The following is a 21,207-nucleotide window of genomic DNA, read 5'->3' on the forward strand; positions in this document are numbered from 1 at the left end:
CCTTCCTATTGCTATGACGCAATTGAATATATATGATGTATATGTATTTTCATATTTTAAATTCTACACGTATACATTCCTCGTTTTATTCGTTCAAGTATATTGTAAAATGGTTAAGAATATTTATGATTCTCGATGCCGAAAAAAAAAAAAAAAAAAAATTAAATATCGAAATCGATGCCAAATCGCGTACTTTTTTATTTGATGTTTGCTGTTATATTTTTGGAGAGCGTGACTGATGAAACTTTTAGTGACAATAGTTTTCATTTTTCGAATTTCATCTGTACTTATGAATTTAGAGACAAGCTTATAATTTCAAATATTCCTTGATATTATGTCTATAAGCGGCGAGGAGCTATTGCAATCTAGAAATTGAATATTGATAAAGATTTTAAGAAGAAAAATTCGATTGGAATTTAATTGAAAAGTTGAAAGTTTCTGGGCATAAATATGAAAAAATCATATTCATTTTTTCTACAAGACAACATTCATTACTGCTAGCTTTTTTTTATTTTACCGTATTATGTTACAATTTTTTATTTCAAATAATATTATATTTCAGAACATTATATTAATTTTTTATTCAACAATTCTTAAGGATCATAGTAGTAATAGCATTATATGTTACCTTTTATATTGTAAATGTTTGTTATCTTCCCGTTTTTACAATACTTTTGTAATTTCTTTATTCGCTTTACAAATGTATTGCCTACTATGAAGCAGCATTTCCATATCGTTTAAATCCAAAATTTTCTTTCGCAGCTCCATAGACACGCCTTTCATGCATATATACATATATTATATAAATTGAGGTATATGTCACATACCCGTTTGTATCGACCATTTCGACGCATTGTCAATACGATGGAGGCAATACAGAGACAAAGAAAAGAAAGAAGGTAAAATAGGAACAAAAAGATATGAGATACGATTCTCTCGAGCTGAAATATTTTCTTATTTTGTGCTCTTCTTTCTGTGATCGAGCAAGCTATACATATATATAGCTATATATAGATATATATATACGTATAGCAAAAGGCCAATGATGTATCTTTCGTTAAAAGACCCTTTAAACCATATAAAATGATTTTCCATTACATTTCGTGCACCGATGAAAGTGAACATTTTGATATTTCTCTTTCTGTTCAGCTATGAAATACGAGAAATTTATTCATTTCACATAGGGTAGATAACTGAAAAGATTACGTATAAAACTTAGTCATAGCAAATAGTTTTTTGAATTATTTAACAAATTGCGGAAGTGTGTTTTGTGATTATTGTCATGTATTATTATTATTGTCATATTAATTTTATTATTTGTCATATTAATTGTGTGTCATGTATTAATTGGCACTAATACCATAATAAATTTAGCGTAGTAAATATTAGTAACTTGTACCTTTCGAATATGTTGAATTTTAAATCTCTATCACCTAGATAAATATTTTTATAATAATTTAAATATAATTCAAATAGCAGAAACAAATGCGGAATATCAAATACAAATCAATAATCATGCTGGCATACCCAACCTCTTTATGTAGGATTATTTCTACTATTTCCAAGAGAAATGGGGAATTTGCCAATAATTCGCGCAATCATCGCGTTCCTTTCACGCTATAGTCGAACGTTTTGATTAAAAATACTTCTAGCGAAATTGAAAGTCATACCATCAAGCGTCGTACAACTCAAGAATTATTTATTCGAATCATTGATCTATCGATAAATTCGGAGCTAGTCAAAATGAATATGAAATTGGCAATCTTTTATAGAATATTTCTAACTCTATATTCTTATCAGACCACTATAAAATATTCATATATAAAGCATCATTAAACCAAATAATTTAATGGTTAATAAATCTCTGAGATAGAGCACCATTTATATCTGATGAAGGTAAATTTCTACATTAAGACAATTTTCAAAATACGTTACATAAATCTGAAAAATTTTGCAATCTAATAAATCGGATGAACATCTCAGATTCTGAACGTCATCACAGTTCCCATGCTCAAATTGAAACCGTTTCTCTTACTTACTACTAGCAATAAACAGAGAACTATCTCTTGTCGCGTTCATTCACCGACAACACAGAATAAAGTACTTGAGAAGAGAAACTCACCTGAAAAATTGTAACCTTCTTCAATACGGAGAGATTCACATGTAGCGCCAGTTCGGTCTTCAGTTTGTCTGGAAGTAGACCAAGGGCGGTGTTGATGTCACCGCCGCCTTGTATTCTTCCTCGCGACCAGCTGTAGTCGTACCACCTGAGTACTCGCCTCTTCATCCCGCCCGGCACTTTATGATGTCTCATATATGTCTTGGCGCCATCGAGCAATCTCTCGAACTCCAGTCGATTCGCGTTTCGATTGGTGATCACGTTTCCAACCTGGCCGACGATCGTTGCGAATATGAAGACGCCGATCAGGTAACTGACTATCGTAAAGACGTACCTACGGATCAGGAAGCGAGAAAAAGGGCCGATCAGTCCAAGGAGGATGTGATCAGTGTCCTCGGTTCATGGACGAGCGGCCCCCGCCGGAGCCTTTCTCCTCTTTCTCTCTCTCTCTCTTTTTTTCTCTCTATATTTCCTCCCTTATCTCCTCTCGTTCGTTCCTCCTTACTTGCCCCTCTCTTTCTTTCTTCCCTTCTTTCGTTCCTCCCTTTCTATCCTCCCTCTCACGTTCAGCTTGATCCAACGACTGTGTCACTTTCTCTACTCGTTCGCTCACACCCTGATTCGAAAGTTCACATACACGCGACATGTTACTTTTCACGTTCAGAAAAATGTGCGGGATTCGAAGAGATCGCAATCTGTTCTTTATGATTCGCCATATCTGAATTTTTCCACATTCTCTTTCGTGTGGTTCGAATTTGGCTACGCGTTATCGGAGCAAATAAACGCGAGCAACCTTTCGAGAAGAAGACGGGGTTTGAACAGTTTGTCTCATGAGATATTCATGAGGAATTTCTGGCGAATCGGAAATCGCGATTCTTTTGTCTTTTTATGATTGCTTCGAATGCATCTTCGGAAAAAGCAGATTTGTCAATGGCGTCAGTTTTTAGCCTTGTCATACGTAATGTGATAGGATGGAACTTGATTACTGGTAGGTATTTGTTAGGTCTTCCGTCATGAAGAAAGCGTGTTTATGGGTCAATTTATGGATCTGCCTTATCTTCAGTTTTGAAAGAAATAATTTGGCAGAAGTTTACTCAAGAGTGCAGATAGATATATATATTTGTGTCACTATTCGTATTGAAAAATAATAATTTTTGATTATGCATCGATACTTTAAGAATTAACCTTGCGATCGTTAATAAAAAAAATGGCACTTCTTCATTCTTGAAAATAAAAGATAACTTCTAGAACTTATTACTGATATTGTCAGACCATAGTTTTCAAATTTTAGATTCTACGATGAAAGATGAATATTTTGAACAATAAATAGTTTTAAAAGTAAAAATCGAATACTTTTCACATAATCTATCAAAGTTACTAAAGACGTAATAATTAATTATATGTTATTTATCACAAAATGAAGTCAAAATGACAAATTGAAAATTCATATAGTATTTCACTTACTTTGCTGGCTTTATCAAATCGTTGACATAAATAAACGGCATTCATGGGATACGTTCATGATAATGACAGGATATTTTGACAAATCTGTCCTTATCTATGTCAAAAGATCCGAACAAATTGGAACGTCTTTGCAACAGTGATTCACGGCATCTCTACTGTGCGTTCCTTGTATTTAAACGTGTTCGTTAGAGTCATCTGTCATGTCCTCACTTCTGGTCAACGACGACGTACATTTTTCTGAGCGATTCCTTATCATGTCCCATTTTCCTACATTTTTCTTCTCACATTTAGGTCACGTGTAACCACTCAGACGTGCTTCTAACCATTTATATCAACCACACACGCATGCATACGTACAAGATACAGTTGGAGGCAAAAATAAGTGGGCAGGTAGTGGAAACAGATAAAAAGAAAGTTTTTGTTGAATACGGCTTATATACAGAAAAATATAAATATTAATTTCAATCATTTGCTAAATAATTTATATACATACTATAAGAATATACGAGCACAGGGCGGTTCACAGGACAAACTGATTAAATTTTAGAAATTTTAGTGTCAAAGCACTTGATTCTTCAGCTCGTATTCACTTGCTTATCTTATACAATTTCATTAATTTTCACTATTTTCTGTTCTGTGGAGTTAACAGGTTTGGCAAATAAGTGCTTCGTATAATCAATAAAGCTGAGATATGACATTAGTTCGATTAAATTTCATTGATACCTATTTGCAGTATCTGTCCACTTATTTCTGTCCCAGACTGTATATACACAGACAAAGAGGCAGGTTCGTGCAGTTTTTCTTTTCTCTTTCATTTCTCTCGTTTCGTACTTTAGCGAAATTTCTCATTCGCAGACTTTCCTTCTTCCTCTCTTCGCTGACCCGGAGCGTGTCCGCGTTCCGTGTTCTTTAGACTTTGCCTCTCCGCTTTTATACTTTTCAGCCATTCGTACTCTTCATTCCCTCATCCTTTCATTGTCGTCGAGCCAGCGGAGGCTTTCTTTTCGCGTGTGCCTATAAATTTATGGGTAAAAATAGTCGGGAAGAAGCGAAACTTTCCAACTTTCTTTTAGTATATCGATGTTTATTCATTGTTTTTGCATACGATTGAGCCATTAATTTAAGAAATATTTTAGAATTTTTATATCACGCAGTTATTTATTATTTCACCATATTATTTAACGTTCCATCTTTTTCTGACACGCTGATTGCCACCACTGCTTTTTTTAACACGTTGTAGATTGAAACATACCGTGATATTTATTATACCGCATTGCACACTTTTTCCTGATAACATTGCATTGTTAACAAGCCATTCGCATTGTTGTAAATACTTTAGTCCGTGAAATTTATCTTATTTTAATCGTTCCAAAAAATTGAGTAAAATGGGCCACCAAACACCATGTTGACAGTCAACGTGTTAATCAGAAAAATTTGTTTCTTCACAGTTGTTGTTAAATTCCCCCTCATATGCGGATCATTCACTTTTGAAAAGAGTCCGAATTGCTATTCGATCTAGCGAAGTTCATCAACGTTCTGAAAGGCTCAATTACTGCTCACCCGATATCAACAATAATCCACTAAAAATTGTTCCGACTGCAAGTCGTATAAATTCAATCGATATCAAGAAAACGTTCCTAGCTTTCACGAGAATAGGGAGCTCGGCAAGCTATCCGCAGGAATCTCCGGGCTTGCCCCGAAGGTTTAAGGTCAACGGCAAACGAGGAAGATTCGATTTGTGATTCGTTGAACTCTGCAGCTAACGGCGGGTTAAATTTGACCCGTTCGTAGGATCGAGATTCTCCTGAGTGTCGATCGTATTTTAGAACGTCGATTTTCTTGCTTTCGGCTTCGGTTTCCTTCTCGAACGTATAGGACTGCAGCTCTCTGATCATTAAGCGGTCGCGTCGTTAGGCGTGTTGCCAGGGTCGAGAGAGTTGGAAATATAAGTTGGGTCAGTTGGTACGACCGCGAAACGTCAGAGCACAGGAAAAGGAGCGGAGAATATTTCGTTCCTTTTTTTTAATTTTATTTTTTGTAGAGACGTCACGCTCTCAACCGTTCGTGCACCTTAATGATCGCGCACAGAAAATCCTGTAAAACGTGGAAGCTATCAATTTACCGAGCGGACACTCTCTTGGCGTAGTGAAGAATTAGTCCATGGTACGTCGTGCTTCGGAAACACGTTGTACTGCACCGTGATTAAATTGTTTTGTAATTTAACGGAGTTTGTTAGAAAGGAGAAACGTGAACGACCGAAGAAGTACAAATGTTAGGCAGATAATAGTGATCAATAGACTGCGGATATACTATATAAGTTTATAGAAAATTAGAAGAAAAAGAATTACACAGAATGTACATAGCATGAAGGATATATAAAATATGCAAATGCATTCTATAATAATATTTGGTAGGTAAATCAATTTTTCTGGTTAAAAAATTCTATTTTTTAACTTATATTGTAAAAAATATGAATTTGTATAAAAATTCGCAATCTAGCGATTAATAGACTACTACTAGGATCCATTATGTATTTATGGGAAATTTCGTCGCTCTTGTTCTTGAGTGTTCTGTCGTCGCTAGTTTATAAACTGAGAGAATTGAGTTTGTAGTTCGCGAAGCTTAAATATTGCATATTCTGTGAAGTAAGAACTAAAAAGAACTGAATGTTTGTCGCTTTCTAAGTAGAGTTTTCATCATCTTCATTATGAATTTTTATTCTTTATACCAATGAGACGTATGTGGATCGGTTAATTACATTTTTCTGAAGAAAGAAGTTAGAACAGTTAAGAACTAGGGCGACGATTTGAAAATGAAAAAGTGCACGGAATTAATGTAATATGTAAAAATGCATAGAATGGAAGTAATATGCAAGAATATATAAAATATGCAAAATATAGTAGGTACCCGTTATAATATTTAAGTAGTAGGACAATTATCTACCTAGGCTGCAGTATTAATTATATGCATAAGGATACGAATTTGCATAAATATCCGCAGTCTAGTCAATTTTTGACACATTTGTGGTCCTTCGGGCTCAAAACGCGTTTTTATTATAATAATATAAATTTTGTACAGCTTTGTCCTGAAGTAATGGATTGAGAGATTAAGAACGAGAATCCAGCAGATCGCTAAGTTTTCTGCACCATTCAATTTCTGACACAATATCCTGGCTGACCTTGACCGGACGCGGTAACCACCGTCATCTCATTCGAACTGGATCTTCGATATTTTAATCAAAGCAATTTTCTCGACTTCATTTCGCTGAAATTATTTTTCCAAGTGGCACGGCGAAGAGGCTCGAAGTAAGAAACCTCTCGAAGTGGCTTCCGCGTTCCTCGTAGTTAAGGGGTCGGATTTAAATTCCGGGGGATCGATCTTTCCTACCCTGAAATCGCCTCTATAAAGAAGTTCCTTTCCAATTGTTGTGTAATTTCGATAGATTTATTCATTTTCAGATGACAGTTTTGCAATGTTAAAAGTATTGGATTGTATTATAGATAAGATTGCTGTTCCTTTTTAACTTTAGAAGCTAAAAGCCGATTTCAAAATCGACTTCTTATTTTCCTTTCCTTTTGGTTCTGAATTCTATATTTATGGATGTTTTATGGTTGTTCAGCTTTTTACGGTTGCGCAATAAAACTGATTAAAACAGTTATCTGATTATCTGTTTTCGTAATCGACTCTTTATTGCCCGTGCTTTTTGTTTCTGAGTTATATCTTTACGTTTTTTATGATCGTGCAATAAAGCTGATGAAGGAATTAACTGAGTGTTGATGTGGTTAATCTCCAGATTTCTTACAATTAAAGATGTTTTATACCATCACTCGCAAAGAAATTCTATGAATTTATATGTTTAAATATGTTTAAATATTGACATTTCGACTAACGATTAAACATTGCTTGGGGTTACTATATTTTTATAGCTTCGTATTTAATAACAATTGTGTTTAAATTTTGTTTATAAAACCAGTCCTAAAGTTTGTTAAAGAATTAGAAAATTTTCTAGTAAAACGTTAATTGATCATTTGTCATACGAAAGTCTTATCATACGATCACGAAGGTCTTGAAGATTCAATTTTCTATTTGAAGCGAGTTATTAAATTATTTTTTAATCACAAGTATATCTTTATCTGATTGAAGGTTTAAAAGAACTGGATTTCTCATGCTTGATAGTAATTCCCTCATCGTAATCTGATTTTCAAGATTGGTTGATCTTCAAGGTAGATCACAATAGAGCTTAGGATTACGATATAACAAGATGTTTCAACTCTCGACTCTCGACTGGTACAGTCGGTAGTTGTTATGTAACTAGAATTCCGCGTAAATAAGTTTATTCGAGCTAAACTTAATTACAGCAATGAAAATGAACCATAGTATATCATATTATCTAATTAAAAGTTATGAACTATTAACGTTATTTCTTATATGTTACATGATACTACCATTCGCTTGCATATTTAACAAATGATTATTTAAGGTAATTTGATTTAAATAAATACAACGTATAAAAACAATGATTGAGGGATTATGAAAATTTATGCAACCGAGTAAACTTTTAACAATTGTAATAATTCGTACTAATATCTTAATCCTATTATCCGCTTTGCTCTTCTTCTAAATATTCCTTTGTTCAATATGGTAGAACCGTAATTTCCATTAAAAAGATCCGCTGCATTCAACAAACTTGTCCTACCGCCTGTTCGATTGGCATTATATTGCATTTGTAATATTCAATCATTTTGTTTCTAAAGTAGTTAAATTTATTAAAATATTTATGAAGTAATGGTGAATAATTATATATCAATACACTCTGGTATATGTAATACAATATCGACTTTCGTGTTGTAAAAGCGTTACCTACAAGTCGAAATCATCCAGTTAGATTCGAAAAATTATGTGCAATATATTCGATTTCATCTTTAACGATTAGGCTCAGTATAAAGTATTCAAATTATAGCGATTTTTATAATACTTCGTAGGTAGAACGATTGAATGCTCGCAGAAATCACTGTAAATGTTAAAACAGAAAAATTGTCTTTTGTTGGAAAATGTTCTGCGTATCAATTAGAATACTATAGCATAGAATTCAAGTGCAATTTTTCTTTCTAAATATTTCTTAATAATGCTAGAAAATCTTCAACGTCGTTTCTGTAGAGAAAAATATAAGCATCAATAAACGTCGGTTAATTATTTCTTAGCTTTTGTTCATACCATTTATTTAAGATCTAAATAAATGGAACATTGAGTTTTTTTTATAAGTATGAGGTAGGGTATCATAGAGATAGAAGAATAAAGCGCGTGAGTCGTACGCCGCCGTGTTAAGTCAAAAGGGCGTATTTGCAACTTTCGCTTAAATCAAGTCATTGCTTCCAGATAGCGCAAAAACAGTTTACTTATATGTATATTAAATAAGAAAGTCGTACCTACATTGAAGCTAAAGATACAGCAATTATATTTCTGACGTATGTGAAATCGATGCCTACTTGTATATGCTGTATATATCATAAGACGGTAGAAGGGTTGCGTTTGTACGTGGAATAAAAAGCAATAAATAAAACAGTCACCCAGGAGCTCATAAACTACGGAGTCGAAGAAACTAATTTTTGGAATTTTTATCTGTCTGTTTATTTGTCCGTTTGTAGTCGCGTCACGTAAAAAGTTCTGAACGGATTTTGATGAGATTTTCTCTGTTATATAGCTCAGTAGCAAGGAAAGAAAATAGAGTATGTTTCATTTCGATCAGTTTTGTAAGAGCTGAGAAATAGCTTATACGCTCCCACGTTTGGTAAAGGTCAAGCAACCACAGTTATTGTTCACGTCGTGTTTGTTCTAAAATCGAACTTTTTTTTTATAATTTAATATTCTTTGTTACGGAGAACAATCTAATTGTTAGTATATAAAGTACGTAGGCAAGCAACCTATAAAAATTCCTTTGCTTAAAAATTGTTCCGTATATTAGTAGTCGACGCGAACAAAGTTGCGCGTAAAAGCTGGTTGAATAATAAGAGGTATTTTTCTCAGAATCATCTTTCGATCGGACAGCTACCTCTAGTTGAATTACACAGCAATATATTACCGTGTAAATGGCTACGATATAGGAGTAGCAAGAGAATGCTGCATATAAATCCCTACTGTTTTTGGCTGATCAGACATGTCAACTGCACGTTAATGTCGATTATTAATCAATATTACGATTACATATTTACTGTACGAATGCGCATACGTTATTAAAACAGGGACACAAGGGACCTCTCGTTCTCGTTCGATACATCGTTCTCATTCGATTTCTATATCGTTTTTCAGCTCACTCATACACCCTATCTTTATATCTTTGTGGTAGGTATCGCGTTGCGCCATCGCGTTTTTCTCTTGCTTCGTTTTCCCTTTATCGGTGGGAAATACAATGTGACTGGCAAGCGAGCAACGTGTTTCTCGACGTGTTATTAATTCGTCAGACGTAGTCTAGCCGACGAACCTGCAGCTTTTCGTGGAAATGAAAAGTTCGATCTCTGGTGGGAATAACGCCGGAAGAGAACGGACGTCTGGCGCAAAGTTGCGCCGAAGAAGGAACTCGTAAGCCCTCGATTAATTTTATTTCTGCGGAAGCGGCCGGAATCCACCTTCGACGCCCACCGCCTTTCTCCGCTAAGATTTTCATTAAAGCCAGCTGCGAAATATCGTGCTGGCTTATCCATCCACCCGCCCCCGCATTCTCTTCGGAAATTTCTTTTCTCAGAGAAGTCGATAGTTATTGGATACGGACCGGCTTTATAGTGCGAACGTGACTGTTCGCTATTTTTCAGATTATAACTTTTCAGTCTGTCCCGTGTTTACACTTTCGGTTTACTCACAGGTGGACAACAGAATTCTTCTTGATTATCCCTATCTACTGAGAATGTTTGACATTTTTCGTTTAGCATCTTTCGTGGCATAAATGGTTGTGAGTAACTTCATACAACGAGGATTTTCATTAAGTTTTGCCGTTTTATATATTTTTGCATATTACGTGCATCTTTTGCACTTTAGCGTTTTCGAATTTCTCGTAAATGCATAAAAATTCGCAGTTTACTAATAATTTTGAAATGAAACGCACGATGAAATAAAACACATTGATATCGTGTTCATCGCGTTTGACATGAAATTACAGGAAACTATCATGAGGAAACTATCAACGTAGTTTCCTCCGTTCTTTATCGCCCCTTTCTATATGGAAAGTAGCATCTTTTTTTATCGTTAACTTGTAAAATTTCTTTGATTTAGACTTTGTTAAAATTTACCTTCTAGAATCTTGAGAACTGCCTTTGATATGTCCTTACGTCTAAAGATTATGGATAAATCGAATTTATTATTGGTAAAAATCATAAAGCATACGATATTGCAAATGTTCTTTCTTTGTGTTTTAGGTTTGTCACTCTTTCATCATTCTTTTGATCTTTTTAAAAAAATTTATGTGTAATAATATTTAGTACACTTTCGCCGAAATAAATTGCGGATTTGCGAATTGAATTTGTTTAAATTTTATTCTAGTTGCGTCTTAAAATAACGTTATTTAAAATGTGCAGAAACGTTTCAAGTAATCGATTTAGATAAACGATATAAGAAAATAAAGAAATGTTTATGGATTATCGAGAATGTAGTTAAATGTTACTGCATATAGATAAAACCGCGATGAATCAATCAGAATCACGTTATAAAAATCAAATGTATCTACCTTTCCCATTCGCGAAGCTTTCTAAAAGAAGCTTAAAGAAAGTGAAATGAAATCTATTTCGTTTATTGAAAATTTTCCATTAAAAATCGAGAAATCCACAATATTCTGCGTGCATTTTCATAATAGCAATTATTTAAATATTAATCATTTCCTTCCAATATTTTTTTCATGTATATTGCAATATATATTTCATGTATATTAGTAATTAATGGAAGAATAAAACTTAATTTTGCTTAGACCAATATAAACGTCATAAAGGCGTTAAAGTTATCAGATTATAAATATGAAAAAGGAATTTTTTTACGTGCAGAGAGGAAGAAGAACAATTTTTATCTAAAGTTGCATCTGGCTTACTTCTCCCCCGTTCTTCCCCATAATAGGCTACTTAACAGTTTCCGGACTGAAATTAAGCTATAACTGGAACGAGAAATTGTACAGTCTTTACAATTTCATTTGATCCTATGATAATGGCGCTTTTGTAAAATTTAATCAACTCAAATGGAAAAGGATAGTAATTTTCTTAAAGTTTCATGCGAATCTAAAGTTAAACTATTTTATTTTGATAATCTTTCGCTATCCTTTTTATAATTTTTAATTTATTTGGCAATGCTGGAATTGCTTGTGATCGTTGTATCGTATAAATTTCATATACGGTAGGTAACAAATTTATACCAATATTAATTTGTGAGGTGAGCTGTGACGCGAGCGATGGAAATAATAATTGTAAGTCTGTCTATCTTTTCTTTATATCGTAGACATTAATCGTTTGGAACGATTTAAATGTTTCGTATGAAATTATTACTTGATAGGTTTTTTGACAATGTGTAATAAATTGTAAAAAATTTATAGCAATATACATGTTTCATAAATTTAACAATTTGCATGATATAAATTAATCTATTGAATTTATATGTTGCGTTGGTTTGCAACATTTTCTTACAGACTGATTTTACAGTATCAAATTAATGATAAATTAGAGAAAAATAAAAGATATTGAAAACATAAGTATTTTACAGAGAATTATGTTTCAAATTGATTAATGACAACCACATCATCATCATAATTTGGCAAATCGAATTGATGAATACGAAGCTAGATCCAAGCCAAGTAATTTTGAAGCAAATGAACTTGCAGTAATTTCGTAGCTGTACAATAGCGTTGTGTAACTTGCGTTAAAGAATGTTCGCGTTTTTCACGCAATCGCATTTTAAATCACGGAAGGAAATATTTAATTGTAAATACAATGTTTCTGTAAGTACAAGCGACGCATACTTCAGCATGGTTTAAAAATTATTTCCTATCCAGATATCTATATCACTTTTTACAAAAAACGAAACAAAAATTTCGTTTCGAAATTTTAGACTAAATTTACATCTTTTGGTACTTTAATAAGTTTTATTCTTTTTGTTGTTGATAATTACCAAGTTATAAGTTTTTTGTACGACCATCTAGCGAAGTTAATCTCGATAATTATTCAAAACGGAGCAGTATTACAAATTCCTGCTGATTATGAGTGCTAAAGTTTCTTAACCTCTTTTAGTTATGTTTCTGTTCTCGGAGGAGACTTCATAATTCTCCACGTCCCAATTAAAATGAAACATTAGAATTCTACGTAAAATTCTATTTGACCGTTAGCGGAAACGTGGTAAAAATTTCATGTATCTTCAATTTTTCATTAGCAAAGCTCGTGTAAAGTACTCCATTTAACGTAGTTAATTAAGACAGCTGTTTTAAGATTATGATTTTTTAAAGAATGAAATTTAAACATTTTCTCTTAAGCAAACGTACACCCTTAAAACAATACAATTGCGTATGGCGTCTCACAGTTAACAGAACAGTACGTTAATTAACAGTCTTCCATTTTAATGAATACGTTATTGCGGATTTGATTTATAACCTGTCCCGCGTGTGTATGATAATTGATGTTATTTAATATTATAAAAGATTTTGTTTAAGCGGAAATTTCGAGACAAATTCATAAATGAAGATCAAACAAATACTTTTCTTCGGATATTTTATATACTTTTACATAGTTTATATATTCTGCCTATACTTGCACATCTAAGTTTCCTGTAAATGTATGTGCTAATCGCTATTTTTAAAAACTCAACGATCCACAGGAATAACTCCACCTAAATAAAGCACAATTTCCACGAAGAATTCGACGATCTAGAGGAATACAATTTTTAACTCGAATCTAGAATGAATAATCCTACTTTTCCATGGCTGAAGAGATATTTCAGTTTTTATTTCTCACGAGGAAGATTTTGTCAAAAATGCGTTAATTTTGCTCTATTAAATCCATCTTCTCGATCTATGTTCTGGAATTTTGAGAAACCTATCCTCGATTTTGCCTGATGCGAACAGTGACGTCTAATTCCATGACTCTTTTATTACAAGGGGTAAGAAAATAGGGGCGAACTGGTCTAGCCTTCTAGTCAGATCGAAATTATTATCTTCGCGCAGTAAATTCCATGGAAGAGGCATGGCGCTGCTACAACGCAATCCAACCACTGGCAATAGAATATTTTACCTCATCGCTGTTCCCACTGAACTTCTGAAAACGAATTGCCTATGCTTGCTCTCTATCTGCCAGTCGGATTTCTTCCAATCATGCCCACCCTCACGATGGCGAACCGATGGGAAAGATAAGGTTAACAATATCGAGGATATTCTCGAGCTATCGACGAATAGTACAGTTTGAATTGTCCCTATCGACAGTGTACCCTTTATCTTGGTCGGAATAGAGCGCCAATTTCAGTTTACGAGATCCTTCCGTGGGCAAGGGTAATTCGATACTGAGTGAATTTTTGTATTACTTACGTAATGAAGCTAGGTACACTATGGCTCTAAAATTTGGGATCATTTATTTAATAACAAAGGAACTTGTGTTATTTTAGCCCAAGATACAGATCATTTGCAAACTTGGGTATATTTTAAATGATTAGAATATAATGTGTGAGAAATTATGCTTAATAAGTGAAGACATTTTAAATATTTTAAAATATCGTCGAAACGAATCGCAAAATGTATTTTTCTTAATTCGCTAGAAGTCTGAAGATATCTCTGGTAAAACTGGAGTTTAGAGATTTATGTTAAAGACCACAGTTTTTTAGCCAAAACAGGAGAGGTAGCAGTCTTACTTAATATACTTTTCTTAATTAATTTATATTACTATTTATATTAATTATATTAATTGTGTTTATTCTCTGAATATAAATAGGAGAAATATATCTAGATTGTAATAGTCATTTTTTCTGTTACTCGAAGACAAGTGAGAAGAGACAGTATTAATTTCGATAATTGTAGAAAAAACGTTAATTCAGATCTCTAAGATATTTTTAACTTCAGTTGAATCAGCACAAAGAGTGCTTCTCGCAAATTCTATCGTTCGTTTCCTTTGAAAACTATATTATAATAATAAATCATTTGTATTTTCACTCGAAGGCAAATAAAAAGAGACAGTGTTAATTTCGATAATCGTAGAAAAATGTTAATTCAAATATCTGAGCGGTTTTAAATTGCAGTTGAATCGACACGAACAGTATACCTCGCAGATTTTATCGTTCGTTCCCCTTGAAAACTATATTATAATAATTATCTCTGGAACGAAATTGGTATGGTGGAATTTACATCGCATAGTTGCTGCTACGATATCGATCCCATTACGCGACGTTGCTATAGATGTTCTATGCTAAATTATCATAATGTTTGTGGAATGCATTTTCTTGCTAATTTCCACAAGATTTATAACATAGCTAACATACGACATTACAGCTGCTGTATGCATCGATGCATTTTATCCTCAAACGTGAAAATTGAAAATATCAATTTAAATCATGATTAGTTAGGTATAGACATTTGTCGAAATTATTGGAGGCAGGGATGTACAATAAGAAATTATAGTTAACGAGTAAACTCTGGATATTAATTAATCTATGCCAATTGCAAAGATATAAAAGTAGGCAAGTATGTAATGAGCAAGTATATGAATGGATGAGTAAAAATGTGAAAATGATACAAAATAGGACAAATGAAATATCGCAAGTTTTACAAGGTGGGATACAGTTTTACTCAAATTTCATTTCTTTATCAATGTCTAAGAAAATACGAACGTGCATAATCATCAGCAATCTGTTAATAAATAAATGTTGAAAAAATATTGAATTTTGATTTTAATTTTTAATATTTAATACTTCGAACAAGATTATGTATAAAAAAATATATGTAGGAAATGTGAAGATGACTTGAGTTATATTTAAGAGAAACTATTTGAATTAGAAACACTTAACAATCGGAGATAAATCTATTCTGCAAGTATAAACATTTGTTCTTTATATAAATAGTAGAAATAAAGTAATTCCAGTTACTATTCTTTACTTGCGATGAAATAGATCTTTGTTGCATGGTATATTTTATCGTTATCACTTAAATATAGAATTCAAAAGTTAATAAATAAAATGATGACAAGAACGAGTACCATTGTAAGAAACATTCTAAATTTCTTCTCGTGTCATAAAAATTACTTCCATTCAAAGTTTGCTTCACTTGCTTCAGCGTAAAAATTCACTCTGCAAATTGATTTGTATCTCCCCTTACTTTCTAAAACTACATCCCCTATTACATTTCCTACTTATCCTTTCTCTATTCAATATCGCTGCAGCTTCATCACTTTAATTAACCCATATCTTACTTCCACCATCTAATCGATCAGTGGAAACTGAAAACAAGAGGAGGAAAAAGAACGAAATTTTCTGAGATGTCATATAGAAAAAAATTCTTTGCTTTAGTTTTATATTATATTTTATATGATTAGTGTTATTAGCGATATTACCAATACATATTAATAATAACTAAATTGCGGTCGTTTATAAATTTCTGAAAAATTGAAGAGTTCGAAAATCTACAGAATGCACGTAATATGCAAAAATATATTGAAATAGAATATTTATTGTAATTTTTAACGAGTGAACAAAATTTCTATTTCGGTTCTATTTCTTTAGTTGAGTCCATAAAAATATAAAATTGCAGTCATATTTTGATAGTCATATTACTAAATGAATCAAAATTTGATATTGAACTTAAGTAATTAATATGTCAATGTTATAATACAATATTATCGTATAATGATGTGACAATACTTTTTGTAACTACTATATTTTTCACCGCTATAGTTTAGCTATTATTTTCTTTTCTTTTATGTTTATTTATTTTATTATTATACTGGTGAATATTACAAAACAAACTGTCGATTGATAATAATTATAATCAATGAAGAATGATTTGAGATATCTCTACTATAATAGTTTTTGGCTCGATAGTATCATGTTCGTAATACAGCTGATTGAAAAATGTATGAAAATTTTAGAACGTGAAAGATGGGTTTCTTCGAGTCTGCCAGCACGGAATAGAATATTCGCCGGAGTATTATTCAAATTAGGTGGACTGACTGTCGTCGACCGCGGGCTAGAACCGTTTGTAATAGACCTAGGCCGGAATTCTAAATGCCAGCGATAAAGGATGAGTTTCAGTAGTATGTTCCCCTTGTCGTTGAAACTTGAACCATGTTCAACAGCACGTTCGAGTATTTCTTGGTTGAAAATTCTGACATGTTTTTAACCTCTGTCTTGAATTACCCCTTACGGGTAATACTTTACAATCTGATCGGTATCTCCGATTCTTTCCAAACTTCAATATATTGGAAAAGATTATTTAAAAGAGTAAAACATCATTTACAGAAAGTATCGTAATTAATTCTAAATACTTTTAATTCTATATTAATCTGTTAACTGCGTTTGACGAGTATACGCGTCAAACAAGAATTTAATGTCGGTACGTTTGACGTGTATATTCGTCGTGTAAAATAAAAAATGATCATTTACCATAAAATGTCAAAATTTTAGCAAAAAGTAATACAAATATCATTTAGCGGTATGTTTACTTTATAATATCAGTAAAACTGCTATGTATTTTATGAAGAAAAATTTGATTATTTTCTTTGGTATATCGGTTATTCCCGGTATAATGTATTTCTTTTTACAAAATCAGTTGATTTTTTCTCCTGTCATATCGAGTATTCCCGAATCGTTGGTATAATCTTGTTTCCTTATAAACTGGATGGATATTTTACTGTGTATATCGGCTATTCTCCGATAACAATTGAAATATAATATGATAAATATCATATGATCATATTTTTTGATCGAATGTGTTGAACAAATTATTGAGAAATATGCAATTTAACGAACATAAACTTCGAAAGTCGAGCAACCACGAGTTCAACTGTAAAATCCACACGTCTCATCGGAAAATATTTCATTAATTTTATACCAGCTACATGATTAAAAGCAAATGCACTTCGAAGATGTGCCGTCTGTTCAAAAAATGAAATTCATAAGGAGTCACAGTATTGGTACTCGATACTGTGTGCCACCGTGTGTGAAAAAATCAACTGAATTTCTTACATTTAAAAAAATTTTTTTCGTTTGTGAATTTTAGCATTTTGTTGAAATTTTGTAATTTTTTATAACAATAATTTGTTTAACAATGAATTGTTAATCTTTTGGCACAAAAATATATGCCATCATCGTTTTGCTTCAATTTTGTTGTAAAATTTACAATAGGTACATTTGCTCTGCGTTTGACATGTATGCTCGTCATCGTTTGATTTTATTTATGCACCCCATTCATGAGAGATTTCCAAAACAAAATTCCGCAGTTATCTGGTTAAAGGTAACTTAAAGCTCGCGTTGAATTTTGTAATTCTTATTTAGAAATTCGTGTAGTGTGCAAGTAAGTACCAGTATCGATATTTAAAAAAGTAGAGAAAAGAAAATCATTAAAAAAGCGTTGCAAACAATTGTAAGTATTTTTTATGGTATATTAAAACAAAACCTAGAACCGTGATACGGAAATTGAAATACTATCGAGTACAAACAATGAACTAGATACTGATGACGACTCAGGTGACTACCAAGTTTCACCTCTTTTATTAATTCTTTATTTGTCATTTTTTGTTACTTGAATTTATTATTAATAAGCATTAAATTAAATTTTTTTCTTAACGTTTACTTTTTGTTATCTAATTTTTTATTTATATAGTTAGTTTTAGATTAGGTTTAGGTTTAGTTTTAATATATAATCAAAAGTATGTGGAATTGTTTGCGACAGCCTTTTAAATAATATTCTATCTTCTTAAATAGATAAAGTTTTCAATACATTGAAGTTTGAAAAAAGCCGGAGATACCGATTAAATCGTAAAGTATTCCTCTTGGCAGTAATCTTTTAAAGGCTTTCAGAAGTATTGCGTTCGGATGGAGAAATTAAGTCAATGTTTCCACCTTTAAAAGATGGTGGATTCGTTACACAATTGTACAAGTTTCTTTCCTTGCTCTTTTTTTCTTTTAATGGATCCTTTCTTCTCCTTTCTTAAGGAACAAGTTTATATGAAATTACTATTTAAATACAAAGCAGCGTCATTTGTATTTATTTAACATGGTTCCGATAGGTAAAGCATTTAAGACAAAATTTGTTAGATTTTTAGAACGTAGTTGCTCATTGGTTCGTTATTAACGTTATTAAAATAACGAGTGAACGAAACACTATACTAATCGCAATTCTCGACTAACCGAGCTGCTTCTATGAATATTATATCGGCAATTTCGAACGAAATATAGAACAAAATCGCAAGGAACGATCACGAGTGAAGTGGAAAATACATTAACAGGATAAAAGTTAGGCTTCCCGTGTTCCACAATTCGAGCCGATACTCCATTATTTTTATTTTCGTACTTACGATCGACGAATATCCAATGTACAATAGCCTCGAATAAATTACAAATAAAGTAACATATAGTTCTTGAAGACTTCATTGCTTAATGGTTTCAATTTTCAAAACGTATAACTACTATTTCGTTATTTGCAAATATAAACTTTCTACATACAATACAATTTCTATATACAATATGCGCACGCAGGAATTATAGTTTATTCATGTAATTATTTAAGATAGAAATTACATACGATACCCGACTACAATTAGATTTTTATTCAATCGTCACCTAGTCTCGCAAGGCAATTCTACGTGGGGGAATTTGGCGAAAATTAACGATCGAGGTTGGTCGGTTTCGAGCCATCTCTGTGGGGTTCGAATCGGAAAGCACGCGAGGAATACCTGCTTCCGTCGTTTTGTCAATCGCGAGGAAACCACAGGCGGTTTGCTTTGACGTTCATGAACACTGGTTCTTCATGGTTGACGATCCCACGTTAAACGCGTTGGGCTGATGTCGCATAAATCTAATGTCAAACAGTCTTCAACTGATCTATGACCTCCTTTTAATACGTTCATCTAAAACGACCGATAGAAGAATTCTTAACGTTACTGATTCCCAGATGAGTAGTAGATGTCTCAAAAAGGTGCAAGAAAATTGTTAATATTCTGGCAAATTTTCAACCTTTAATGTTAGCAAATTCTCAATTCCCGATATTAGCATGATTTATAATTTTATATATTAATAGAGCATTCTTTTTATCATACATTGTTTTACATTCTTTATTTAGCGAAATTCTATATTCTCGATATACCTTGTCTAATTCACATAGTTATGGACAGAATATGGGTTTCGATCTATTGTTCAAATTAGGACACTGAGCAACCATATGACTTTGACATGCTCTTGAATGACCATAAAGTGCTTTTGAGCGATGTTAAGTGACTAAAATAATCACGAAATGATCCTGAATAGCTGTCAAATGACCGTGAATATCCTTTGAATGACCTTAATGATCCTATTGTAGTGATTTTCTCGCGAATAATAAGATATCTCTATAGAATTATGAGCTGGTGAATATGGAATATCAAAATAATCGACTGATCGCTGTCTTTTATAATCCTTAAGTCTACCAAAAATTTTTTAATCAAAACGCATCTTTCTTTCCATTAATATTTTCCATTTTTATTCGAATGGTGACGTGAAACAGGAAGTTAAGTATAATTATGTTATATTTTTTCTGGATTAAACACGTGTAGAAATTTCGTTTAAAAATGAAACTAAAATTTCAGAAGTGAAAGTTTAAATGAGACATTCGCGTTTTTCCATAAAGTTACTGATGCAATGTGGTGCAATATTTTCAGATTCGTTATACACACATCCAAATGTAAGAAGACTAACATATATCGTATATTAAATGTAACAACTAATGTAATAAAATAATAATAGTAATATAATACTCTTATATACTCATATAATAATAATGACATAATATATTCCCTAACAGAAATCTATTTTTCAGAGACCATAATTCCATTAAATTGTTTCGTTAAATTATTTTCAGTCTTATTTTAAGTATAAACACCATATTACTAGATATTTGACGTAAAAAAATGAAATTTTCTAGTCTTTAAACTTGGCCTTTGAAGATGTTCTACTGAACAACAAATTGGGGACATCTACATTATTTAAGACCCTAGAGCATCGCATAATACATTTCGACTGGCAGCAATATTGAAAGCACGGTTACTAAGGCGCCAAGGTGTCACGTATCTCTGCTGAGAATTACAGGACAAGCAGTAATTAACTACATCGGTGTTCCTCGTTGATTTCCAAGTTATCGAGCTATTCATGCGTCACCTTTATGAATAATGCTCTATTGATTTGTCATCCGTTCAAAGTGAAACTGCCACTTGTAATAAGTCTAAAATTGTCAGATTGTTATTGAAATTGTCATTGAAATTAAACATAAAAAGGATGTGAAAGAATCTATCCTTAAAATGCAAGGCTAGTTGTTAGTCGATATTTTTTTCCGATCAATAATTAAATTTTTTACTGCTCATTTATCAGCCATCTGATTTGCACCGCATCAATTGAGAGTTAATAATATTCTAAGATGGACAAGTTATTTTTTATAATAT

At 32.5% G+C, this 21,207-nt stretch overlaps 1 protein-coding gene across 7 annotated transcripts in view; it reads right to left on the minus strand.

Moving 5' to 3' along the window:
- The window catches only part of LOC117238698, a 202,228-nt gene that overhangs the window by 25,655 nt on the left and 155,366 nt on the right, over positions 1–21,207 (minus strand). For all 7 annotated transcript variants that reach the window (XM_033503821.1, XM_033503817.1, XM_033503818.1 and 4 more), the window contains one exon: positions 2,123–2,453. In XM_033503821.1, the coding sequence (XP_033359712.1) occupies positions 2,123–2,453 (331 nt within the window). The remainder of the gene's footprint in view (positions 1–2,122; positions 2,454–21,207) is intronic.

Source organism: Bombus vosnesenskii, unplaced genomic scaffold (assembly GCF_011952255.1).
Source record: "Bombus vosnesenskii isolate JDL3184/JDL3185 unplaced genomic scaffold, Bvos_JDL3184-5_v1.1 scf7180000013605, whole genome shotgun sequence".
NCBI lineage: Eukaryota > Metazoa > Arthropoda > Insecta > Hymenoptera > Apidae > Bombus > Bombus vosnesenskii.